The sequence below is a fragment of the Bombyx mori genome, chromosome 13 (genome assembly GCF_030269925.1).
Source record: "Bombyx mori chromosome 13, ASM3026992v2".
NCBI classification, from domain to species: domain Eukaryota; kingdom Metazoa; phylum Arthropoda; class Insecta; order Lepidoptera; family Bombycidae; genus Bombyx; species Bombyx mori.
The window spans coordinates 10,203,543-10,229,282 of NC_085119.1; the positions used below are offsets into that span (position 1 = coordinate 10,203,543).

At 36.0% G+C, this 25,740-nt stretch overlaps 1 protein-coding gene across 7 annotated transcripts in view; it reads right to left on the bottom strand.

The window, feature by feature from the left end:
• Positions 1-25,740, bottom strand: part of LOC101745288 (eye-specific diacylglycerol kinase) — a 162,108-nt gene that overhangs the window by 16,048 nt on the left and 120,320 nt on the right. For 4 of the 7 annotated variants that reach the window (XM_038015113.2, XM_062671846.1, XM_062671848.1 and 1 more), the window contains 9 exons: positions 21,501-21,704; positions 13,417-13,506; positions 13,001-13,130; positions 12,368-12,674; positions 10,633-10,801; positions 4,489-4,705; positions 1,652-1,844; positions 1,082-1,184; positions 20-210 (listed from right to left, as the gene is read on the bottom strand). In XM_038015113.2, coding sequence (XP_037871041.1) covers positions 20-210; positions 1,082-1,184; positions 1,652-1,844; positions 4,489-4,705; positions 10,633-10,801; positions 12,368-12,674; positions 13,001-13,130; positions 13,417-13,506; positions 21,501-21,704 — 1,604 coding nt within the window. The remainder of the gene's footprint in view (positions 1-19; positions 211-1,081; positions 1,185-1,651; positions 1,845-4,488; positions 4,706-10,632; positions 10,802-12,367; positions 12,675-13,000; positions 13,131-13,416; positions 13,507-21,500; positions 21,705-25,740) is intronic. The other 3 variants (XM_062671847.1, XM_062671849.1, XM_062671851.1) reach the window with 1 other exon arrangement.

A 25,740-nucleotide genomic window follows, 5' to 3' on the forward strand; every position in this document is an offset into this window, starting at 1 on the left:
AATAATTCGTAGAACTTACGGTGCTATAATCCTCCCAGGTTTTCTTTTAGCGAGCATCGTTGCCTGATTGAGACGAGACAATGTAATAATTGAAGGCGCCAGTCGACAAGCCTCGCCGTCTACTTGCATCGGAATAACTTTTGTGGTTACTATTTTAGCAGTCTTGCATTGAGTTATACAGGTACCATGACCTCCGGCTTGCAATAAAGGCTGTAAAAATACCATTATAATAATAATTGAGGCCGTCAGTGCAAAAGTGACCTAAGCATAGTTGGTATGGAAATAATAAGGTGTAAATTATCTTTTAAACTGTTTTGTAAGCAAACACAATACGCGTAAAATTATGTTTACAAAGCCATCTGTTATCTATCGGTGAAACTCGGAATAGGCTTTGTTTTAATAGGTTTTAAATAAATTCCAATATATTGCAAAATATCAGGACGAATATGAAAATAATGTGTGCTAAGTCACTTTCGCGCCGACTGCCTCAATTTAATATTCAATTATATACTTATTTTCGGTATGAAATTTAGCTTATTTCGTGTTTATAGAAAATTGTAACAATAATTAAAAGGCGAGATTCGATGTTGCTATAATTATTTTAAGCATGTGTGCGTGTATTCGTTTACTAGTAAACATTGTAGATTAGAATTGTGATCCAGTGTGACATTCAAATGTTTTTTAATACTTTGTCTTGGCACCGAGTCTTGTTTATACAGACTAAATCTCGCCACCAATCGTCACACGGTATTAAGAGTCCTAAATTTCTAAACAACGCGCCATTATAAATAGCCGAATAGAAGGTAACTCTTTTCATAAAACATGAATTCAATAGATACATATTCAATGGAAGCAATAATTCTGAAGGCTCCAGGGAAAGGGAAATATAACATATCAAAGTTATGACATGAAAAAACGAACACGAAAAATATCTCTTAAGGGTCTGTTGTTTATGATATCAAAGAAAATATTGAACGAGTACCAGCAAAACTGTGCAGAATAGAGATAAACAGATATTATATTTCAGAAGATTTTTTGTGAAGATAAACGACTGTCGTCATTGATTTCGATCAGCACTTACCAATTGATATGTGGTTAATCCTACTACTTCTATTAATCCATCTTCAGTAGAGGGCTCAACAGCTCCTCCAGACTTATTCCAAGGGTGAGTGCCACCCCCGTAACTGTAAATATTATATGACTGTCAACACCCTTGAAATATTTATAAGCTGAACGATATTCTGCTTGCTGGACCTTTGTTATCGGTACCGAAATTATACCTCCTTTTGAAGAGATTTATTTTTCAGTTGTTTTATATGAAATTAGGAGTATTTTTAATGTTATATTTTTAGTTATATTCACAAGTAAAGAGTAATATTTTTAGAATAAGATAATTTCTTTATTGAAATGACCTTGACCTTGAATTGACCTTGGCAAAGTCGTTTCAGTCGTTTTTTTAAACAGTAAATAAAATTTTATGCCTGTTCAATTGTGCATGTTTAGCTCAAAAATAATAAATAGTCATATTTTAATATGGTGACTAATTAATACCCTGAAAAAAAAATAACACGTCCTTTTCTTGGTAAATTCTAATCGTGTTTCAGTAAATACTTGACATCCTTTAATAAAAAGTACATAAAAGAGTATTTACCTTGGAATGTTTAAGAAAACTATAGCATGTACTTTATGCTCTCTGAGCACTGGTGTGAGATCTTTCCCGTCACACTCCATAGTGACAAATTCGGCAAGCCCTTTCCACTTGCGCTGCATGAGATCCTTCCCTCCTGCCGTTCCATAGAACAACTTGTTTCTTATTCGAGAATTGAACTTCTCAGGATGGGCTTCTGTTTCAAAATTCAATAAATCAATATTTTACTTACATGAAAATGAAACTTATTTGGTCAGCTCAATAATTATGATGATGCTTATTTCATAGACACATGCCTCGTATATTTTCTTTCATATTAACCGTTATTTTCAGCATTAGGACCCCGGGCACGTTTGTGTTCTGATTATATAACAAAATACTTTTTCGCTTTCAATGAACATTAATTTCACAGCCCAAATCATACAAATCACTTCTATGTTGATTTTTTTTCAAAAGACCTTCCTTTTTCGCACAAATGGGTCGTTTCGAATTATATTTTATACTACATTTTAATTTATACTAGAGGATAAATTGTGTTTTTTAGGAATTATATTTAAGTACGAATTACATATTGATATTATACTCGTATTATATTATTTGTTATTTTCTTTCAATAACAAAAAAAAAACGTTTATGTTTTAGTTGATTATCGATAAAGTTGATTATTGAAAATACGAATAATTCAACATTTTCTGGAAAAAAATCGTATCTAGATCGATTTATTGCCCCCGAAATCCCCTGTTTACTAAATTTTATAAAAATCGTTGAAGCCGTTTCCGAGATTCAGATTATATATATGTATATATTATATGCAAGAATTGCTCGTTTAAAGATATAAGATATGCATTCAAAATGCGTATGAATGACACACAATATTGAAGTGTCAGTTACATTGGCTCAACGTATGTCCTTTTATACATAACGCGTGGTTGTTTCACTGCAAATGTGGGTAGGATTACAACATCCACTGTTACGAGATTGCGCAATACTTAAGATCCGGACTAGAAACTTTAGAAGAATAAGGGATTTAGGAAATAGGAAAATGGCGAAAACAAATAAAATAATACTAATAAAATAAATAAATAAAATGCTAGCAATAGTTTTCACTAATAACTGGACAACCTACTATCAGTAAAGACGTACAGAATTTTTCAAGTCCTACCTAATTCATCTATATATATAAAAGAAAGTCGTGTTAGTTACACTATTTATAACTCAGGAACGGCTGAACTGATTTGGCTGAAAATTGGTGGGAAGGTAGCTTAGAACCAGGAGGAGGACACCTATGTCCTTCCTAAAAGTATGCTAATACTTTTTATCACATTCCCGTGGGATGTGACATAAAACTTGGTATAACAAAACGCAACTGATATGGAATAACAAAATGCAGCTGACAGCTAAACGTAATGTAGTCTATGGTTAATTATAGTAGAATTTTGAAGTTGACCGGTTGATGTGTTTGTTTCGAATTTCTATTTATTGTGCCGAGATAGGTAATCATTAAGAAAGTCATGTCGCGATCTTTCCCGACGAAGCCGTAATGCAACTAGGATTCGAAACATTGCGAGTGAAAGGACTGAAGAAGAACAAGAAAATACAATAATAATAATAATAATAACAGCTAAAATATATGGCCAATAAAGTATCATTAAAATACTTGCTATTTTAATTTATGTTAATTATCCATATAAAAAATTGACCATGATAAAATCGAAAGTCCGCTCATTTATTGCCTCTACTTATAAGGCGGAACAAAGTTCGTCGGGTCACCTAGTAATTTATAAATATGTAAATACTTCTCTAACCGCTTACTGAATATTGTCTTCATCACATTTCCAAAATAGTGTAACGTTTTAGATCAATTGCTTTATCTCCATTCTGCCATTAATATATGTAAATTATACCCAATATGTTAGTTTGCTGATTCTAAAGTACGTAGACCTAATTTGTTCATAATTAACAAAAGCTTAAGTAACCGTTTTGAAGTATAGAAAATATGATTATTAAAATCATGAACCATTTTATCACGTTTTAGTGTGAAACAGCAGATTATGTTTATTCGAGTTGTCGCGAGAAAGGTCTTCATTAAGACTTATTAATTCATAACCTCGAACCTCGCAACGAACAATACAAAGTGTTCTTATTTTATTTAAAAGAGTAAAAAATGAGCTGTAGCGAAGTAGAAATTGCTACAAAGTTTAATTTTTCATAAAAAAAGATATGTAAATCAAACTAGCCTCGCCTATTATTATTAAACAATATAATGGGATTGTCCATGTTATAGCGTACCAACACGGAAGTCAACCACCAAAACTTATAAATACAACAAGTATAAACGTGAATAATAATTCATTATCTACGATTCATAAGTCACGAAATTAATGTAACACAGTTTAACACTTAACGACTACGCGAAGTGGAAATAAGCTTTAATCCACTTCACATACGACCGAATTTGAACGCGTTAGTTAAGAATATTTATGTACAAGTCTACGCTTTTATATTTCCATGTTCGAAAACATCACGAGGCGGATATGAATTATTCATTGTTAAATCCTACGTACGTTTATCACCGAATATGCACATGTCCTGTTTAAGCAATTTCAATAAATTTCCATTTTACTGTAGTGTGAAGGAAGCTGAACAGCAAAAAAATATTTTAATATTTTTATGTTTCAATCTTACAAAAACTCGAAGTAAGAATTTCAGATCGTGTACAGTTAGGTACTACACATGTTTAAGTGCAATCGAGCGATTTCGTTTACCACAGTTTCACGACCATTAATACTTATTTATACAAGCCGAATCTGTCTTAATTAACTGATATAAATTTAATTTACCCCTGGCTTCGTGAAACTCCAAAGCGATGTGAGCATCAACGCCAAACGAAAAGTAATTATTGACTACGTTTAGTGGCAGCTCTGGTTTCGCATTAATGGTGTCCTCGCCTGATGCCGAAGTGTTTGGTTCTACTGTCAGTTGCCATCTGTCCAACAATACTGTGTCACTTTCTCCGATGTTGGCGAGAATTTTCGATATAGGCTCATCTTCGTAACCCTGGAAGCAAAAAATAAATTAATACGAAACGAAAAGAATGACTATCGTAGTTTTGATTTTTTTTAGCCACAAAACCAAATTTATAGCTTATGATTACTACCGTCAATTATATGGTTGTGAAATTTAATATCCCTATTGTAATTTATGTTGGAAAACGTTAAGCAACCTGATTAATGACCGCGATGCAACATAGTCATTTTATGTTAGGTTATTACACGATCGAAAGAGATAGCACGATAGAAATTATAACTAAGTACAATACTACATGCTTTAATAACAACTTGATTACAAAGAACAAACCCACACTGGCGTAAGTATGACACTGAAGGTTTTTTTTTTCGGTACGGTGCAAATTAATTTAGCCTCGCGTCTGCAATTCGTACGACACGGCTTAAACTGCCAAATTGAAGTAGCCGGAAATAATTGATAAATGGTAGACATTTTTCTTGACGGGAACGTTTATAAAAGTAGTAAGTGTCTACTTCATAAAATAAAAAAATCCCAAATATCTTCAACAGTCACGTTGCGTTAAGCCGTGTTATGCAATTTACTACAGGCTGTGGCTTGAAGGAAAAGATAGTCTGTAGTAAGACAATCGAATTTCCGATGTCAAACAGACTTCAACCTGCCACTAAAGGCGGTGGCGTTTTCGTTATTTCAATTTAAAAGCATACATCGACCATTCTTGTTCGTGAGTACACAGATTTTAGGTACAATAAAGCCGTAGTTTCTGAAGTTTAACAAGATATTGTGAGTTAGGAATAATTATATGAGTGTGATTACAAATTTTCTTAAAAATCCTTTTCTTCTGAACTGTTGACCAACAGTTTTAAATTTCCAAAAACTGTTAAACGTTGGGTTATTAGGTTGAGAGCTCTGAAGTATCTTTGTGCTGATAAAAAGTCTAACTTTTCGAAATAAAGTTAACGGACTTCTGATAGACACCAAATGAGTTTAAATTATTATAATTTGAACCAGAAGCTGATGTTGGCAGGTTATTCAATTAACATGAAGAGCCTAAGTAATATTGCAATTATTAATTCTGTCAAAATCCTAAAACAATGTAGAATTAAGAATTCGATTATGGCCATAATGGCAAGCATTGATAGCCCGGATTTCTGAAAATATTTATTATGAATAAAATAAATAGATATGTATTTATATTCAAGTAGGATAGTAGATTATAAATTCTGATTACATGAATATAAAATTTTAATAATAATCGAAATATGATGTTCATAGTGTCAAAATATTAATTAATATAAAAACTAGTATTGTGTTTGTAACACTGTTAGTAACAATATACTTGGTATCTTTGGCTTTGGTTCTTTGTTTGAAATCGCTCTGAGAAATTTTCTTAGATAATCATGTTACCCTGTTAACAACAGGACAAATTGTCACAGCAGCGAAGCTCGTCCACTGAAAATGCTGCTATTTTGCGCATATTGCGCTACCAAAGATCATTCTTACCACACAGTATCCGAATTTGGTTTGAAATCTAATACAAAATGCTTACTATGCATATACGAATATAGCTTTATGAGATGTCCTTCATCAAATAAGTTTTTTTCGTTTGGATGTGCCTCTTGTAGTGCTGACGTCCATGAGCAAAACCATTTTAGACGAGAAAAATACTTTTTGTAAAGAAATAACGAAAGGGAATAAGGAAAATTAAAGGAAAACCGAAACTTTTTAAAGAAATAAACTAGAAACGTACGGGCAAGAAAAAACCGGGCGTAGGGAAGGTCTCGTTAATTTGATGTTCAAATGCATTATGTAAATGCAATGCAAATAATTCAGCAATCATCGTAAATGGAAATATCTTGTATCTCATGGTTGTAATTAAAATTCTTATTAAAACTAATCAAGTATATTAAAAAGGTTAGAGAACACTCCTTTTATCTAAAATACGTTTAAGCTCTCCATCCGCTTTGTGTTTCTTGAATGTTTGAATACCAGCCTATTGATAAATAAAATAAAACGTCTCGTGTTTGTGACAGAATAAAATCTAAAAGAGCGAACAAAATTATGAAGGAAATTTAGACAGAAAGAAAAAAAATTTATTCAGGGAAATGAATAAAGCAACCAGAACGATGTCACGTATTTTAAAAATGACTTAGGCCTTGCTGCTTTTAAGAGACGCAATGGTAAATTTTCAACCGATAATTTCAAAATGAGTAGGGTAGTAAAATTCATCCGTGCAGCCGAGGATAGGCAGGGCTGGTGCAGGATAGTCCAGGAGAAAGTTATTAAGGGAGGCCATGACCATCAGCATTGAGTATTATCGACGCAAGGAGGATGAGGAGTGTGATAAAATCAAAATAACTCAGATGAAGTAAACATAAGAAGATACAGAAATCATTTATTTCTATTAGAGAAATTATTTTCTTGGTTTTTTTTTCCCTACCTATGCTGATAGCCTTGAGAGGCAATTTCAGCTTCGCCCTAACGTTTGTAGGTGAGCTTGCGGGGCTCAACCGGAGAGTTGCTAACACTGACCCTAGCAAGAGCAGTGCTTCGCAGAATCTACCACCGGATCGGAAACGCGACCCACTGAGAAGATCCGGCGAGAAACTCAGTGGGCTGTGTCTATGGGTTAGTTCGCTCGTCGAGCCCTTCGTCGCAAGCGACGGGTTCGACGGGTACGGTGACCGGTGCTTGTGGTGCCTAAAAGCACCGTTAATGGATCAGGAGGATCCGTAATGACGTGCTTTGGGTGACGTCGACGGTTTACCATTCGGTCTACTGGGTCGGGTATGTAATTTCCAGCGGCTACGATGAGAGGGTTCTCATGTCGTGCCGCCTTCTCAAAATCGCGCAGCGATGCCGACTGTAGATACTTACTAAATTAGTCGAGCTCCAGGTCATCGTGGAGATCCACATTCCTAAGGAACCATGGCGCTCCGACGGCTATCCTGCAGAATCGTGATTGAATAACCTGAAGGGATTTCAAGTGGGTGCGGGCTGCATGAGCGAACACTACGCTTGCATACGTCATGACGGGGCGTATACAAGTTTTGTAGAGAGTTACCTTATTGCGGAGGGACAGTTTGCATCGACTACAAAGCATTGGATAGAGTCGTCCTAGTATAAACGCGGCGCGGTCGCGTACCGTTTTTATATGGGGACGGAATGTCATCCCTCTGTCGAGGGTGACGCCTAGATATTTAACCTTCGAGACCCACGGTATGGGCTGGCCAAAGAAAGTGATGGGGCTAACGGCGCAGGTGTTTGCGCGCCTACTACGGAGTGGGATTTTCTTGGGTTTTCGCGCGTCACCTATATAATTAAAACTAGTTTTACGGTTTATTATTTTTTAATGAGCAGAATTATTGAGTTTATAAGCAAAGCTTTAAAGAAGCTTCTCAATTAGTCAGAAAGGTACAACTTGAGTATTATTCTGCATCGTTGATGATTAGTTGTCAGCAATCAGGTTGTGGCTGAACCATATTCTTGTAAAAGAGGTAAAAAAGGTCTAGGTGAATCAAAATAGAGCTTGATCCACACAAGTGTGGCTGGAAAGCAAAGAGCTGAAGACTGGACGTTGTCTGATCTCATCTTATAGAACACAGCGTGCTCTGAGCGCTTTAATTATTTGTAGTTTGTAAAATGTTCTATGTGATTGGCAATGGCGAGTTTTCCCGTGAATAAAGTGCGTATTTCAATCGATGTCTGGCCACAAAATTAATAGGTTGTTTTAAGACCAATGGAGTTGAGTGAGCTACATTGAATGATACATTGAAACAATATTGATGCTCATATTGGTATGTATTGGTATGTATGTATGGGCCAACCCTTAATCATCATATTTTATTCATAATGTTTATATAAATATAAACATTAGAAGTGCTTCACAAAATACATATTTTCCAAATTTCATCTACATAGTGCCAATAACTTCAGTGTTAAATGGCTGTAAAGCACAGATAGCTGATAGACAGACGAACATGACTAACTTATAAGCCTGTGCGGCTATGGAATCTTAAAAAGATCCTTGATATTTATCTGCGACTGTCAAAAGTTATTAAGTCTAGTGTTTTTATGGATGAAGACTAAATCACCGTACTTTTCTGTTCGCATTGGTGCGGTAAGCGAAGAATCCCGCAATTGAATCAATTAAAACCCCCTGTCACCCCCTGGCAATCCGAGTCTAAAGTTTAGAATCAGACAGAACTCATCCGAGGTAAGTAGGCTTCCAGGAATCGGCGCTCGTAAGTACTTTTTTCCCTGCCTAGCTGAAAGCCTTGGGAGGCTATTTCAGCGTAACCTTAACTAGTAGGTGAGCTCACGGGGCTCAAACCTGACGACGTTGCTAACACGAACCCTAGCAAGAGCAGTGCTTCGCAGAATCTACCACCGGATCGGAAATGCGACCCACTGAGAAGATCCGGCGAGAAACTCAGTGGGCTGTGTCTGGGGGCTAATTTACTCGTCGAGCCCTTCGTCGCATGCGACGGGTTCGACGAAAACGATGACCGGTGCTTGAGGTACCTAAAAGCACCGTTAGTGGATCGGGAGGATCCAAAATAACGTATTTGGGGCGACGTCGACTGCTTTCCATTCTTTCCGCAGGATCGGGAATGCGTAAGTACTACAACTGCAGAGCCTCTTCGAAACAAAACTAGACAACGCTGCAAACTCATACTGCAGGAATACCCCGCTAGGTAAGCACCAGCGCGAGTAGTACGGTAATCCGCCATGAAATGAATTATAATAAATAATAAATAATAAATATTTACTAACAATCACGCCACGTTAACTGGTCCCGTGATAAGTTCGTAAAGAACTTGTGTTACAAGTACCAGATAACGGAAATAAATATAAGATTTTTATTATACACATACATATATTTAATATACATCCATAACCCCCGAAAAGACATTTATATTTATCATACAAATATCTTTCCCTTGGCGGGATTCGAACCCGCGACCCCCGTATGTAGTGACCATGTCACTTACCACTACACCAGACGGCCGTTCTCTCTCTCTTAATCTCTTTGATTAAGTAATGCTCTTTCCAAATTCGTTTCGAATAAAATGTGTGCTCTGATTGTAATAAAATGTAGCATTGCTTGCTTGTAATGAACAGCTGCGAATCACTCTATAAAACGATACTGTGTTTGTCGTTTTAAGACAATAATAAAATTTTTACGGTCAAAGCGATAAACTTTGTTTATGGCTTCGTTACTGCGTATTGTAACGTTTCAAAGACAACAGGTAAACACAGAATTAATTTCTTAGTTAAAAGAGTTTTTACACAATGCTTTTCGTGCATAGTAGAAATAGCTTGTGAATACATAGTGACGTAATAGCATCACTTCTATTGAATTATTTTACAACTAAGTAGGGTCACACCGATGAGTGTGACCCAAGACTGAGCAAAGGTGTAAAAACTCTTTTAACTAAGAAATTAATTCAAAGACAACAGGTAAACACAGAATTAATTTCTTAGTTAAAAGAGTTTTTACACCTTTGCTCAGTCTTGGGTCACACTCATCGGTGTGACCCTACTTAGTTGTAAAATAATTCAATAGAAGTGATGCTATTACGTCACTATGTATTCACAAGCTATTTCTACTATGCACGAAAAGCATTGTGAAATATACATACGTCCTTTATCCGGATATCATATGAGTGTTGTTATTTTTTACGCTACTTTGTTTTAGTTTACAGCATTTAAATTTTACATATATTATACGCACAAGTAATCAACAACATACAATGTTGTGACCATTCATCAAAACACGACAAGTAAAACGATGACTACATCCGCTTAAACAAACCAAATTGCACAGAGTTATACGTCAGTTGCCTAAACATAATAATACAATTTTCATGATTATTTTGTCATGAGCCAGTTTAGTACTGCATAGTTTACAATACTATTATTTCTCTGAACAAATATTTTTAATGTTTAATGCTTACCCCTCCCCACCCAAGTGCTCGTGCGAGGTCATTCCCTGTGCCAAGAGGCAGGACTCCAACGGCGGGTCTTGAGCCGATGCGATCGAGAACACTGAGCACCCATCCAACAGTGCCGTCTCCGCCGCACGCTAATACCCTCAAGTTGGGTACTTTACGAAATAATTCCAATCTGAAACAACAAGTAAATATTGAGAGATGTATGGAGATGGTGAGATCATCTCAGGCAATCCTTTAAAGCACTCTAACGGATATGATATAAAACACAGAGAACTAAAGTCTCATTCAATATTGAATTCAACCAGAAGTTCCACACGGTCTGTGAATCTAGGATTTAAACAATCCTCACGACCATATTTGCATGTGTGTAGCATCAAAAACACGCATGCAGTTGTATCTGATATAAAATGTTAAATGTACCATAAAGATACCATGAGTGCAAAATAGATGAGGTAAAATATATTTTAAAGATTTCTTTTTAACTATGTTCTAAGCGTTATCACGTATCACGAAAAACCAGCAATTATCGTCTAAATTTGTATTCGAATTCGCCTTCGTACACAACAATGCAAAAATAACTACAAAATACCATTTTAAAATATGATGTTTATTTTTCTTGATTGTTTTTTTTTTAATCAATTACCAATTTTATAATAATCAAAAAAATGCGCAAAGGCTGCCTTCAATAAAAAATACTTTGTTTGTTATTTGATTTTGGTTAATATGAAAACTAGGATGAAGGTTTACAATATTTGCCAATACTGCCAATACATTGCGTGCAAGAGGTATAGGGTGATTGGATCATCTTTCCTGAAGATATTAAATTACTTATTATAAACGTAATTCCGATGCCGTTTCAATAAAGTTTGCTTTCTTGTTTTTTTTTTGTTTGCAACAAATTAATGTGCCATTAAACAGAAAGTATCGACGGGGAAAGTTTGATATTCGTTTTCCGTTAGCCAGATAATCGTCCATAGGAATGAATGAGGCTAATCTAGTCTGTGACATCAGTTTTAATTGATAATAATTTTTACTGCCTTAGTCAGCTACAAATCTGATAAATATTTTGTGTTCGACTTTGATCATAGTGTCTACAATATAACGTTCAAACGGTATGTTCATTAAACTAAAATATGTATTCGGTATTTTTATCTATATCTATATTATAATATTATAAAGAGGAAAGATTTGTTTGTTTGTATTGAATAGGCTCCGAAACTACTGAACCGATTTGAAAAATTCTTTCAACGTTTGGAAGCTACACTATTCGCGAGTGACATAGGCTATAATCTTTTTTGAAAAAAAATAGGGATTCTTACTAAAACTCCAATAATGTAACCAAAGGTGTAAAAAAATTACCTAAAATATTCTTTACATCGCGCTGCAAAAACTACTGATGATAGAATAAAATAATGTACTACGACTTTGTAGAACACATTATTATTTACAAAAAGTGTCGCGACAACATATGTCTAACTATTAGAGTTATGCCGCAATAAGTGTTCTTTTATGAAAAAAAAAACAATGTCAAATATCGTTAAAATTTTTGTTAAACACCCGAGCGAAGGCGGAGCGGGCCGCTTGTTAAAGATATAATAGCTTGAAAAATTATTAAGATTATTTATTTATTTGTTATTCAGAAGAAGTGGAATGTACGATAATACGTCTAGGTTTTATTAAGGTCGCTGAGTATTTTATTAATAAGACAGTTAAATATGACAAGCGGATTAGTACTTACCCGGGCCCAGGGCCACCTTGTGTGAGATCGAACACCTGTCGAGGATTTAATAACCACTGGAACTTCTGAAGTAATTTGGCCCCTTGATTGCCGCCGCTCTTCGGATTAATGAAAACCAACACCGGTTTTACGTTCGTTGTCGGTATGGGTTTAATAACGAAAGTTCTCAGTTCGTTTTTCGACTCCTTTCCTTTCTTTTTAGAGGCACTTTTCTTCTTCGGGGATTTTCTTAGCGACGATTTAAAACTCCCCCTTCTGGGCAATTTAACAATCCACGAAGGTGGTACTGTTATATTTGATTGTGAACCTAAAAGTTGATAACAACATAAATGTAATGAATCTTCTACCTACAAATTTGTAATTTGCGTAATTACTGGTGGTAGGACCTCTTGTGAGTCCGCGCGGGTAGGTACCACCACTCTGCCTATTTTCTGCCGTGAAGCAGTAATGCATTTCGGTTTGAAGGGCGGGGCAGCCGTTGTAACTATACTGAGACCTTAGAACTTATGTCTCAAGGTGGGTGGCGCATTTACGTTGTAGATGTCTGTGGGTTCCAGTAAACACTTAACACCAGGAGGGCTGTGAGCTCGTCCACCCAACTAAGCAATAAAAAATAAATAAATAAATTGTTACCTAATGAGCATTCTTCCCCTATTCGCTGAAGATTAAAACAGCTTTCTTTGTTGTGGTAGGCGTCTTTACACCAGGAGCAACTCAGAGCGACGATCTCTTTAGAGCTGAAGGAGAGTTTTGCCTGCAGCGACTGTTAACAAAAAGCATTGAACGCACGTTGACGGTTAAAATAAATTAACATTGAAAAGACGACAGTATCGTTCTTATACTTTATAATGAAATGTAAGCAAAGCTTAGATACACAGAGCGGGTTTTAATTACTAACATTCCCGAGAACGGCAAACGTTGCCTTTACTCAATAAATATTCTGATACGTCTGCGAATCTCACACATCTTTAGACGGCTTCAGGAATGTTGGCACAACGCCCTGCGATAGTTCACCTGCCCGCCACCTGTTACAATACTCGTATACGCACATGGTTCATATCACCATTGTGTAGTTGCATAGCCGTGTCTATGGAGCCCCTTGTTGGTATGCACCACCGACAGCAGCGACGCCAGAACGACTGTGAGAACAAAATAAGCATGCACACATGCCCACTGAATAAATAAACAAAAAGATTAAAAAGCTACAACATAAGCACGAGAATAATAAAAAACTGTAAACAAAAATAAAATAAAAAAGACGCGTGACGAAACAGGAATAGCATTTATGTATGTGTGTATATAAAGCGATAGTATTACGAACGAAACATCATGTATGGCGCTATGGAATAACTGCTGAAGGTCGAGTCGAACTCGCGTGGAGAGAATTCCGTATCATAGCATATCCGTGAGATATTAGACTTAAAAAAAAATCGTTGAATTTTTTCGTGAAAAACGAATGAACCCGCTATCCACTTTTCAATATTTTTGGTTCCAAATCGAATTATCGGAATAATTACATAACTGTATTTAATTTTTTGTAATAGAATACGGAGTAAAAATTCGTTTTTACAAGGATTCCGCATATTAGTCGGTTGTACGGAACCCAAAAAAAAGAACGCAAGTGTGAACACTGAGTAAATTATGTTTTCTGACACGTCGCTTTCGTAGACGCAGGTGAAATTCAGTTACGAGTAAATGCGAAGCCAATTTTTCCAGAAACACAAAACGTAGAGTTCGAAAATTTAACCGAACACAGCTGACTGCTACTTTATGATTAATTTTACTTTCAAACTGTTGGCGTAGAAGAGAGCCATCACAGGTATGTAGCTAAATCGATCCAAACCTATTTATGCCGTGAAGCAACCTTACTGAATTTCTCGTTATTACGGGGATTCAAATATCGTGTTATAGTGTCTAAAATATGATATTTCCATGATCCAAATTAGACGACAAGGATCAAATTTATAATTCTTGAAATATCTATCTATATTTCAATAATAAAGACAAAGAACAATTTGCTTGATAATCGACTTTCATTTTTTATGTTTACGAGCTACTACAGGCTTTCAGTGTTTTCAAAAATGTTTGAGGTAACACCTAAAAGTATGGATTTCTTCACTGTTTATCAAGCGGTTTTTTTTTAGCTAATTAAAAAAATATATACAGAGAATTATTGTAAATCGTGAGATGTCAATGATCAATTTCGATCGCTAGATGAGCACTAATATATTATAGATTAAGCCTAAAGCTTGATAAAGCCAAGTTTGCCTAGATTATTCAAAGCCGAGAGTCGAAAGGTTTTCTCGTTCATATGGGAAGATGAGCTTAGTCTCCCTGGTGTGTAATGGATACCGGGGCTCCTAGACATCATAACGTAAATTCCTTTGTGTTGCAAATCTTAATTTGTCTCCGTATTTCATCATATCTACAATGTAAATCTATAAACCTTGGTAGGCAACTTAGCATTCTCTACTGAATAAATATTCTCTTATTACATTTTTTTGTTATTCATTTGTACAGACGTGTATCTAAAAACGTGACTGAATACAAATCACTTTTAATAGGCGACGATACATTTTACGTCTTAACTTGTCTATTGTTTACATGATGAAAATTAATTTTTGACATTTAAAGCTACTAAAAAGTAAATACATACATTTCTTTTAAAATTTCTTTTAACGGCTTATTGTTTTTTTAAAGATGCAATAAAAGCAATATTTTGCCATGGAGTTGCAACTTTTTTCTTTAATAAAACTTAAAATCCTTTTGTGTAAGAAATATTTACTAATGTGTGTACTTCGCTGTATACCAGGGCTAACCGGCAGATAATTATCTATCGTTGTAAGTTCGCCCTTCTACATATCCCACAGATAATGCTTTGTTTGCGAGCGTTTTGTAAAAAGAGTTTTCTCTCTACCTATAGGAAAAAAAGTGATAATAAAAGTTAGAAACTTCAATAATATCACGTCCTAATAGTAGATTCAAACAGTTGTCAACATTTTTGTATTACTAAGGTAGGTTTTTTTCCCCTACTTATTCGCTGGTAGTATAAAGGGCTGTTCCAGCTACGCGCGGACGGGTAGGTGAGCTCACGGGCTCAACGCGAAAGAATTTTCCAACACTAGTCCTAGCAGAATCTACCACCGGATCGGAATCGCGACCCACTGAGAAGATCCGGCGAGAAAATCAGTGGGCACAAGTCATCATCCTATCTGCATACCCTCAAGTCCAACATACCCCGCGTGCCCCCTAGGGGCGGACATTTCGTAAGAGATTCGGTACCCTTGCCCGAAAATCTTTTGTAGTGCCATCATCTTGAATATTTATTCTCACGCGTTTAGGTTTGAAGGTCGTATTTATGTATATCGGCGCAACATTACTATTTAGTAAACTAAGATTACTTAAAGTTAACTGTTTCCTTAATATTGACGTTGTTGGTTAACTATTGTATGTCCAAGCGTGTATTAATTGTATATAGCGGTGTTAATAACAATTCATAAGTAAGCTACCCCCATTTTCTATATAAATAAGAGTGACTATTGTCGCACAAATAGCTTATCATACGAGACTTCTTGTCGAACCGTTCGTTTCGATATCGAGTAGAGGGAACTCGCTCTCGCCCTCGTCATCTGATGGCCGGAGTCCCGCAAGGCTCCGCGCTCTCCCCGTTTTTATTTAGTTTGTATATCAATGATATACACCGGTCTGCGGAGACCCATCTAGCACTCTTCGCTGATGACACGGCTATCTACTACTCGTGTCGGTATTGTATCAGCGACTCCAGATCGCAGTAACCACCATGTGACAGTGGTTCCGGAAGATGCCCATTAACATCAAACCCCACGAAAAGCACAGCGGTGCTCTTCAAAAGGGGTCGCCCTCCGAATACCACTTCGAGCAGCCCACTCCCTAATAGGCGCGTTAACACCTCCGCCGTTAGCCCCATCACTCTCTTCGGACACCATAGCGACGAAGGGTTCGACGAGCGAATTAACCCACAGACACAGCCCACTGAGTTTCGCGCCGGATCTTCACAGTGGGTCGCGTTTCCGATCCGGTGTAGATTCTGCGAAGCACTGCTCTTGCTAGGGCCAGTGTTACCAACACTCCGGTTTGAGCCCCATGAGCTCGCCTACATGTTAGGGCGAAGCTGAAATAGCCTCTCAAGGCTATCAGCATAGGTAGGAAAAAAACGGACAAATACATTCAGGCTGGAGCAGTCGAACGGAGCGGAGCTTTCTGTTGTTATTGTTGTACACTGAAGTGTAATAAATGGAATTCATTGGAAAAGTGAGTATTATTTACTGTCACTATATTATTGATCGAAGACTATACTAGTAGATGACAACTACAACAACGACGAGAACCATTTGTATGAAGACGTGACGAGACCATTTGTAATAACAACATGGTGCCAATGTCACCATCATCAGTTGTTGACGTCATCATTTTAAAAACTCAATAAAATCGGTCACTCCGTCATGTATAATAAAACCACTGAGACTTCGAAGTCGAATTTCAAAGAGAATGACGACTTACACACACGTTGGCAGCGCTATGGACAGTGGTGACCACTCAGCGTCAGATACGCCTTATTACGTCTGCCCATCTACAGCAGTAAAAAGCTATTCACTGTACAAAACATGACGAAAAAACTGTGTAAGCGAACCTCGAATATTGTACCAGGAAAATCATTAATTACGTAAAAAATTGTAAATACATATTTATTATGTACGAGGAAAATGTTACCCAATTCCCTTGAAATATGATAAAAAATTCAAAACAGGTGAATGTGTGAGTTGTGATCATGGAGCCATATGCTAACACGTCATTAAAAATGAAGTTTTAATTTCAGCGTGCGCACACGAAGTCGTATTCGTGTCACATGCGAGGCAAATGCAAATCATATGAAGTTGACAAAGAACTGAGTCGCCAACGTCGAGAGTTCTGTTTATGGAATAAGCACACTGAAAGGCTGTGCAACAAGCAACGATAAGCTTCCAATATTTTACTCCTCTAAAGTCAAATTTTCAACTGTTATATTTTTTAACGGTGAAAGGTTGAATACAAAAGTTAAGTTTTGTATTTGATTAGTAAAAATAAAACAGAAAAGATTACCGTAATATGAAACGCCAGCCTAGAAGAAACAATGTACCTGTTGCCAGCGTAGATGATAAACGGGCTCAAGAGTTGTTTGTTGTCACGCCATTGTTTAGTTTATCTGAGTCCATGCTCGTCATAAAGTGATGTTTTTTTTTTTCCTACCTATACTGATAGCCTTGAGAGGCTATTTCAGCTTCTCCATGACGTGTAGGTGAGCTTACGGAGCTGAAACCGGGAGTGTTGCTAACACTGGCTCTAGCAAGAACCGTACTTCGCAGAATCTACCACCGGATCGGAAACGTGACCCACGGAGAAGAGCCGGCGAGAAACTCAGTGGGCTGTGTCTATGGGTTAATTTACTCGGTGACCAGTGCTTGAAGTACCTAAAAGCCCCGTTAATGGACTGAGAGGATCCGCAATTACGTGTTTAGTGCGACGTCGACTGTTTACCATTCGGTCCACAGGATCAGGCATGTAGTGAATGTCGTCCACGTACCACCGAACAAGAAACTATAACGATGTCTCAATAACATTGGAACTGCGATAACCCTACCCTTCACACCACATATAATCAGGACGGTGGCTCCTTCTGATCCGTGAGGAACTACTTTTTTGAAGTGAAGCTTCTTTTAGCGCGTTGGGAGTAAAATTTGACTCGCCACAGATTTGTTACGGCTAGAGAGAAAAGATATACTTTTGGAAGAGCGAGAGTGAGAAAATAGAACGAGCGTCTCGCGAACCACTCGGCCGTGAAGAGAGAGAAAGGACAAAGCGAGCTATGTCGTTTCTCTTTTAAACAGCATTCACTATTACAACGGAAATTCGACCAAGACCAAGTGCACGAAGCTGCACGCGCATCATTTTTTTTTTAACACACCCGTGTACACATACTAACGAATGGCTCTATTGCTGGTACATGGTCAGTGTCGCTCATGGAAATCAATAAAGCTTGAACACAGTCTATTACTACCGTGAATTACGTTAATACCGGTATGATAAGACGTTTACTGCTAAAATATGTAATTTAAATTTTATTCACTTAAGAAAACAACTAAGGTTTGGCTGCTAAAGACAATATATTATTTTCTTAATGTTTCATATTCAAAGTACTTAGCTCCACTAAAACGTCATCACAATAAACTTATTAAATGTCAAAACTGGTTATCACTATCTGTAACACTGGATACAACAAATAGTAACAGTCCTAAGAAGAGCCGAGGAAACAAACTCAGTGGGCTAGTTTTTTTTTTTAAATATTCTTATAGCTCATCACTTTCTTAGGTCACCAATTATGATGCTAGATGCTAATGGTACTAAGTTTAGAAACCTAGCTATAGTTGCGCATTAACTAACGAATTAATGTCATAACATACATACAGCTTTCAGTGATATATCTCGTATCTACACGGCAACGCATTTCCCCAGACCGTTCTCATCACTCATTCACACAAAATTCGCTTGGCTACTGCTTTCGTAATGAACGTTTTCACATACCATGAATTGAGATGAAATGTTTGCGATGTTTCAAAGGTGTATGTGTGCAGACAATTTTTTTTTTATTAATTCTTTCTAATGATAAAACACTATAACTAATTATAATCTACTAGAGGTCCCGCAGTAGTCGAAATTCGACTATAATTAATTGGAATTGTAAGTTTGTACACTATAATGATTGTATTTTATACTTCTATAATCACAAATTTCGCCAAGACTACACTATAAAAAATATTAACAAAGGCAAAGAATATTTAATCTATTCTCAATTTGACAACTGACGCCAAGAACAAAAGTTTGACAATAAATAAGTACTTATGCATGCATGTGTGCGTCAAATACATGGTATGTAGTGTGTGTAATATTTTCTTTATTGATTTAATGTATCTTTTATGCATTATTTAAAAAAAATTAGCATTGTGCACTTCTCTATATTCTCTATAAGTGTGGAAAATTTCATACTCCGCGCAATTTTCGTAAAAAGGATACAAAGTTTTTGCTTCACGTATTAATATATAGATAGCCTACTATCTACCTACGCGGCGCCTACTTCTGCCGTAAAGCATTCTTGTTTCAATAAACGTTTTTATTGCTCAGATGGGTGAACGAGCTGACGGCCCACCTGGTGTTAAGTGGTTACCGGAGCCCATAGATATCAATAATGTAAATGCTGCCAGGTGTCTTGAAACATGAGTTTTAAGGTCAGAGTTTTTACAGTAAAACAGCTGCCCTACCCTGCAAACTGAAACGCAGCGCTTCAACGCAGGAAAAGACAATTCGTACTTCTAAAATTACCAATACCCGATTTAATAAATAAATAAAAATAAAAAAACATTTTAAAATTCTTTGTGTCCTAATTGCACTAGTTTTGTAGGTATGATACGCCGCGACGTGGCGAATGTAACGTGTTTTACGTGTTACATAATTTTAAAATCACATGTCGGAAGTTTCCTAGTTTACCGTTATGCAGAGACAGAGTGAGTTTAATTGCACCCCAGCGTGTATTTGCATGTCTGTTGTAGGGGGGAATATAGAGTAAATTTTGAGAAGTTAGCAACGTGCATACCTACGGACTGTAATAATTCTCACTTTGCCGAAGGCTCCACTATGTATGTAAATTAAAATTGGCTGACACGCAAACCACAGTTTCGCCACAACGTCTAAATCAAATTGTGGGATGTTAGTAATGTCTTTCTCTGTTTTTTTAATCGAGAATGCTGTGATTATAAAATTATAGACATATATATTTACACTTTAAGGAAATCGTTATTTAACGATAAGGGTAACGATAAGGCAAAGGGTATTTTTCAAAGAGTATGAATACTGTGCTCTAAAAAAAGCTTATAATTTGCGGTAACCTTTTAAAAATGGAAAACTCAATTAAGCTTTGTGTCAAAAAGAGTGAGTGGTTGGTTCGCGCGCTCTAACGCAACACATATGGAAGTGTAATTACGTAGGTCGTTCGACGAAGTCAACTTTTATTTCAAAATAAATGGTTTGGGATAAAAGTTATTACCAAACATTTTTTCGTGTGCCTAATTTATTAGTTTATTTAGTTATTTTATTATATATTAGTTAATTTGTTATGACGACGCTTGCAGCTGAAAGTAAGTATTGTACTTTTTGACGAAGCATGTTGCTGATAACTTTATTTCCTTAATCGGACGAAGCATGTTGCGGATAATAACATGTACTTTTAGGTTAGGAATATTGTGTTCTTTTTTTTAATAATAAATTGTCACTAATTTATTAGTGTACTACTGTTGATATTGGCTCGTTATTTTCGATTATCTATAAACATAAGCACGGCATTAAGGATAAACGAACCAAAAAAAAATCACAAATGAAAATCTAAGCTGCCGTGAAAGCAAAACGCGTGATTTAACTTACGAATAATATTCAACATGTCAGGCACGTGAGTTATTATAGCGACAAATGAAAAACATTTTAGTCACTGAAGTACTTAAAAGCAAATTATACACGTAATCTGTTCATACAGTTTTATAATAATTGTTTTCTATAGGTACAACAAAAGGGAAATTATTTCGTTCTTCAATAACATTTCAATAAACTAAAAAAGATGTGTAGTGTCGTGGGATACCGGATAGGAACGAAGTTCCTTATTATAAAAATATTAATTTTAAGTTCTATTCGAGGTATAAAGTAAATAATTATTCCGGTATACATTTTTTATTATGATTTTTTTATTGATAAAAAAAAATAAAAAACTAGGTACTTTACAAAGTTATCAACTTTATTTTATTCACAGATTTATAAAAAATATATAATGTAAAAAAATATGTTATTTTTTGTACGTTATTACAAAGTTAAGTTGTACACTGTGTGCATTACTAATAAAAATCTTACGTTACGGACGTTTTTTCCCAGTTAGGGTACCCCTCCGTATCGTCCCATAAGGAACTTCGTTCCAAAAACTGCAGTTGATTATTTTCTTAATAAACTTACGAACAGACTATGGCGTATATAAAAATTGTTAGAAATAGTTAGTAAAGTAATCGAGAGCGCAGTAACTGACCTTGCCGCAAGCCTTGCACTTGCCCTTCTCAGAGCGGCGATGTACCCAGTGGTGATGCGTGACAGTCTGCTCGCGATACTGACGTACACCCACGTCGCGGAATGTAGGCTTGCATGTGAATTGGACTCTGTCCATAAGGATGTCAATGCACGCCGTATGCGCGATGATCTTACAAGCTGAACACTTCATTCTGGATCCATGTTTCTGAAACAATAGCTCGGTTGCATTCTCTGATGTCTGACAGTAATCGACAATTTTTTTTCTGTTATATTCCTTTTAATAGTTTGGGGAAAAAGTCTTTACGCATTATAGTATGTATGAACTTGTAATAAAATCTCTTTGGTTAAACTATTTGTATCTGGCTGGTTTTGGTATCATTAAAAGTTTAAATTTTAAAGAAGATAATTTCAAATTCAAATTAGGATAAATTGTGATTTTTATTTATTTTTCGTACTGTCAAGATGAGTGAACCTAATGAAGAAATTCGATACATTTGAAAATTTTACTACAAAAAAGGCAAAAATGCAATGCAAGCCGCGAAAAAAATTTGCAATGTTTATGGACCTAGTACAGAATCTGTGAGAGTAGCACAAATTTGGTTTAAGCGTTCTCAGTCCGGAAATTTTAATGTCAAAGATGCACGTCGCTCTGGTCGCCCTATTATGGATAAAATGAATGCCATTTTTTTAAAAAGTGGAGCAAGATCGGCATATCAGTAGTTATGACGTAGCTGAAGAACTAGGAATTGACCAAAAAACAGATTTGGCGCATTTGAAAAAACTAGGTACACAAAAAAGCTCGATATTTGGGTACCTCACGAGCTCACTGAAAGAAACCTAATGAACCGTGTACTCATTTGTGATTCTTTATTACGACGTAATGAAACCGAACCATTTTTGAAGAAGCTGATAAGTGGTGATGGAAAGTGGATCACGTAATCACGTACGACAAGAACGTGCGAAAAAGGTCGTGGTCCAAGGCCGGTCAGGCTTTACAGACTGTGGCGAAACCCGGGTTAACTCGCAATAAGGTGATGCTTTGTGTGTGGTGGGATTGGAAGGGCATTATTCATTATGAGCTATTACCACCAGGCAGGACCATCGATTCTGAACTCTACTGCAAACAAACTGATGAGATTAAAGCAAAAAGTTGAGAGAAAACGGCCGGAATTAACCAACAGAAGGGGTGTGGTTTTTCATCATGATAACGTTAGACCTCACACATATTTAGCCGCTCAGCAAAAATTAAGAGAGCTTGGCTGGGAGGTATTAATGCATCTGCCGTGTAGTCCTGACCTTGCACCTTCAGATTTCCACCTGTTTCGGTCTCTTCAGAATTCTTTAGGTAATGTCAGGTTAACATCACGAAAGGACTGCCAAAACCAATTGTCGCGAAATTTTGATCAGAAACCCCAAAATTTCTATAGCAATGGGATCATATCCCTACCTACAAGATGGCAAAAAGTTATCGAACAAAATTGTACCTACATACTTAGGTAAATGTGAATAAAGTATATAAAAAAGTATAGTGCATTTTCTTAAAAATAGCGAAGAAACTTTTTCCCCAGCCTATTATTTTGTTGTATAGATGACTGAACGAGTTCACGGCCTACCCAGTATTCAGTAGTTACCAGAAAATCTCTAGCTTTGAGACATCTCTATTGTACTGTTTCTGCTTTTCTTTCTTACTGCCTTTTAGGTAATGACTGAATCGCGACAGAAATAGATAAGATTTAATATATAAGTTTTGTTACGAAAAATGCATCTTAATTAACTTTTTTTTAACAGACTTTAAAATTTAATTTTTATTTATCCTTATCTGGAAACATTTTTCTAGTTGAATCAATTTTGATGAATCTTTTATTTATTTAGTACTTCTCAACTGGTTCCAATTGAATCTGATCAGGTCAGATATGAATTATTCTTAACAATGCATGTGTAATTGAATTCGAATATATTGATAATTTCTCATTTTATTTAATTGAAGTCGATTTTATTTTTTGTTAAAATTATAAGTATTGATAAAAAAATACAATTTTAAACTAAATAGAGGCCTGTGGATCCAAGACGATAGTAGTCTAATACACTACAACTAATAGGTAATAGGTATGGTTGTAAGTATATGCACAAAGCCTCGTACTGCTAGTATGTGTGCTCCTTCCATAGTTGCAATATCTTCTTGACACTTTCCTACTCTGTCTATTTCGCTCGTATTTATAGTTAGAGCTGATTGTAAAACGTATTGTGTGTCCACAGACTGTTTTCACCATATCTATTCAAGCTGCGAAGCAATTATGTGTCCGGAATATAGGTTAGCTTTTATACTTTCCCATGGTAGATGGCGGTGTCTATGTGATCTTTGAATTCCCTGAGCCTGAAGTTGGGCCTTGGATACCCCCATATACAAAAAGTTGCAAAAAAGGACCGCAACATGAAAATTCAAACATTGAACAAACTTTCCGGGAAGACAACAATTTAAATAATGTTTAGAATCCAAACCTAAATGTTTATTTTTTTATCCTAATGGTGAGTGATCACCGACCCCAATTTAGATCGGTATTGCCAGAGGACTGGACGACCGTTTCCCTTCAACGTACCGAATATATTTTGGATTTTTTTAACGTGTAATTTTTAATATATGTTCATATTGGTATACATACACATTAAAAAATAGGCTAAAATTGGATTAATAAAAAAAGATGATGTTTCAATTAAAAGTATCTTTTTCAATTTTATTTTGAGGTAAAAAATAAAGGAAATAACTAATAAGAAATACGAAGTTAATGTGCATTCTAAAATGAAATTAGCTGGCAAATTCCTCTATAGTCCTATAAGTACTCTATGATTCACTGAATTTCTTGCCGGATCCGGATCTTCCCAGTGGGTTACGATTCCGATTTGATGATAGGTACAGCGAAGTACTGCTCTTGTTAAGTTAAATGTTAAATGTTAAAGAGTGATAGGCTAATCAATCAAGGTGAAACTATAATAGGCCCTCGAGACTACTAAAAGATAAGTGGTCAAAAAAATAATTAGGCTTCGAGTTGGCTGTGCTACTGGTTTTGCTGATATCCATGACTTATCATCAGGAGGGCCGTATGCTCGTTTGTGTACAGTTATAATTGTACTTACAATCTAAAATATCTAGAATTTATTCATTCAGTCCCCACACAGGACCGCTTATACTGCGCATCAACTGATTTTAAATTGTCTTCCAATCTAATGTATGTATGTCATACAAATCACCAACAGTTATTACTATTTTTAGAGTGATTCTGTAATTCAATCGCGACTTAGTTTAAATTTATGTACATTACATTATGTACATTTATTCTACAGACGTTTTTTTTTAGAGTTCCAATAAGAAAACGAGCGCAATGTATAATTAATGTTAAGAAGTTAGAGCCACCGGTAATGGGTAGAAGTCGTAGCGCTCTAAGAATACGGAGAATAGGGGGTATAAGGGGAGTTAATTTCCATCTTTCAAAGCGGGAAGAATCTCGGAAGAAAATATTAATGAAGTTTTACTGTGTAAGAAGCAAGTGGTTCTAGGTAAAACTGGATGACTTTTATGGCGAGTGACTTCAAAATAAAAATAAAGAAGAATAACTACCATATTCATTAGCTGGATCACTCGTCGTGTAAAACATCTGAAAAATACGCAGAGATCCAAGATTTCCTCGAATATCCAGCGACTATAATATAATTCCCGTCAGTACTGGCTTGGCTGTGTCCTTAGCAATACTAGTGTCCTTAAGTGTCAGCAAGTAATTCCTACCAGGTGATTCGCTATTTCGTCAGCATATTATGGCAATAAAAAAAAAAAATTCAAAACCGAGTTGATTCATACTCGTAGAATTAAGTTATATTTTATTTTTAGTAGCCTAAGCTAGCCTAAGCTTAACATACAATCCGCTATTTTCTTCACGGTCAAAATTAAATAAACTGTAAGACTAATTTCCGAACCAAAGTAATTAACTATTGATTGTCACCAAAAGGCAGTCTTTTGTAAGAGCAACAGTGACAGGTCATCGCCATATTAATGATAGCAACATTCACGAAGCATCATTAATCTTACATTCAACTACAACCAACCAACCGCACAATAGACAGGAAACTTGCTAATGGTGTAGGGGAAATTACAATTTTCTTGCCCTGTTGCTTGATTTACACCTACCCAATTGTCCGCAGACCGATTCCCCTGTTTGTAAGAAACTCAATAGGCTTTTCTTTCTTACACT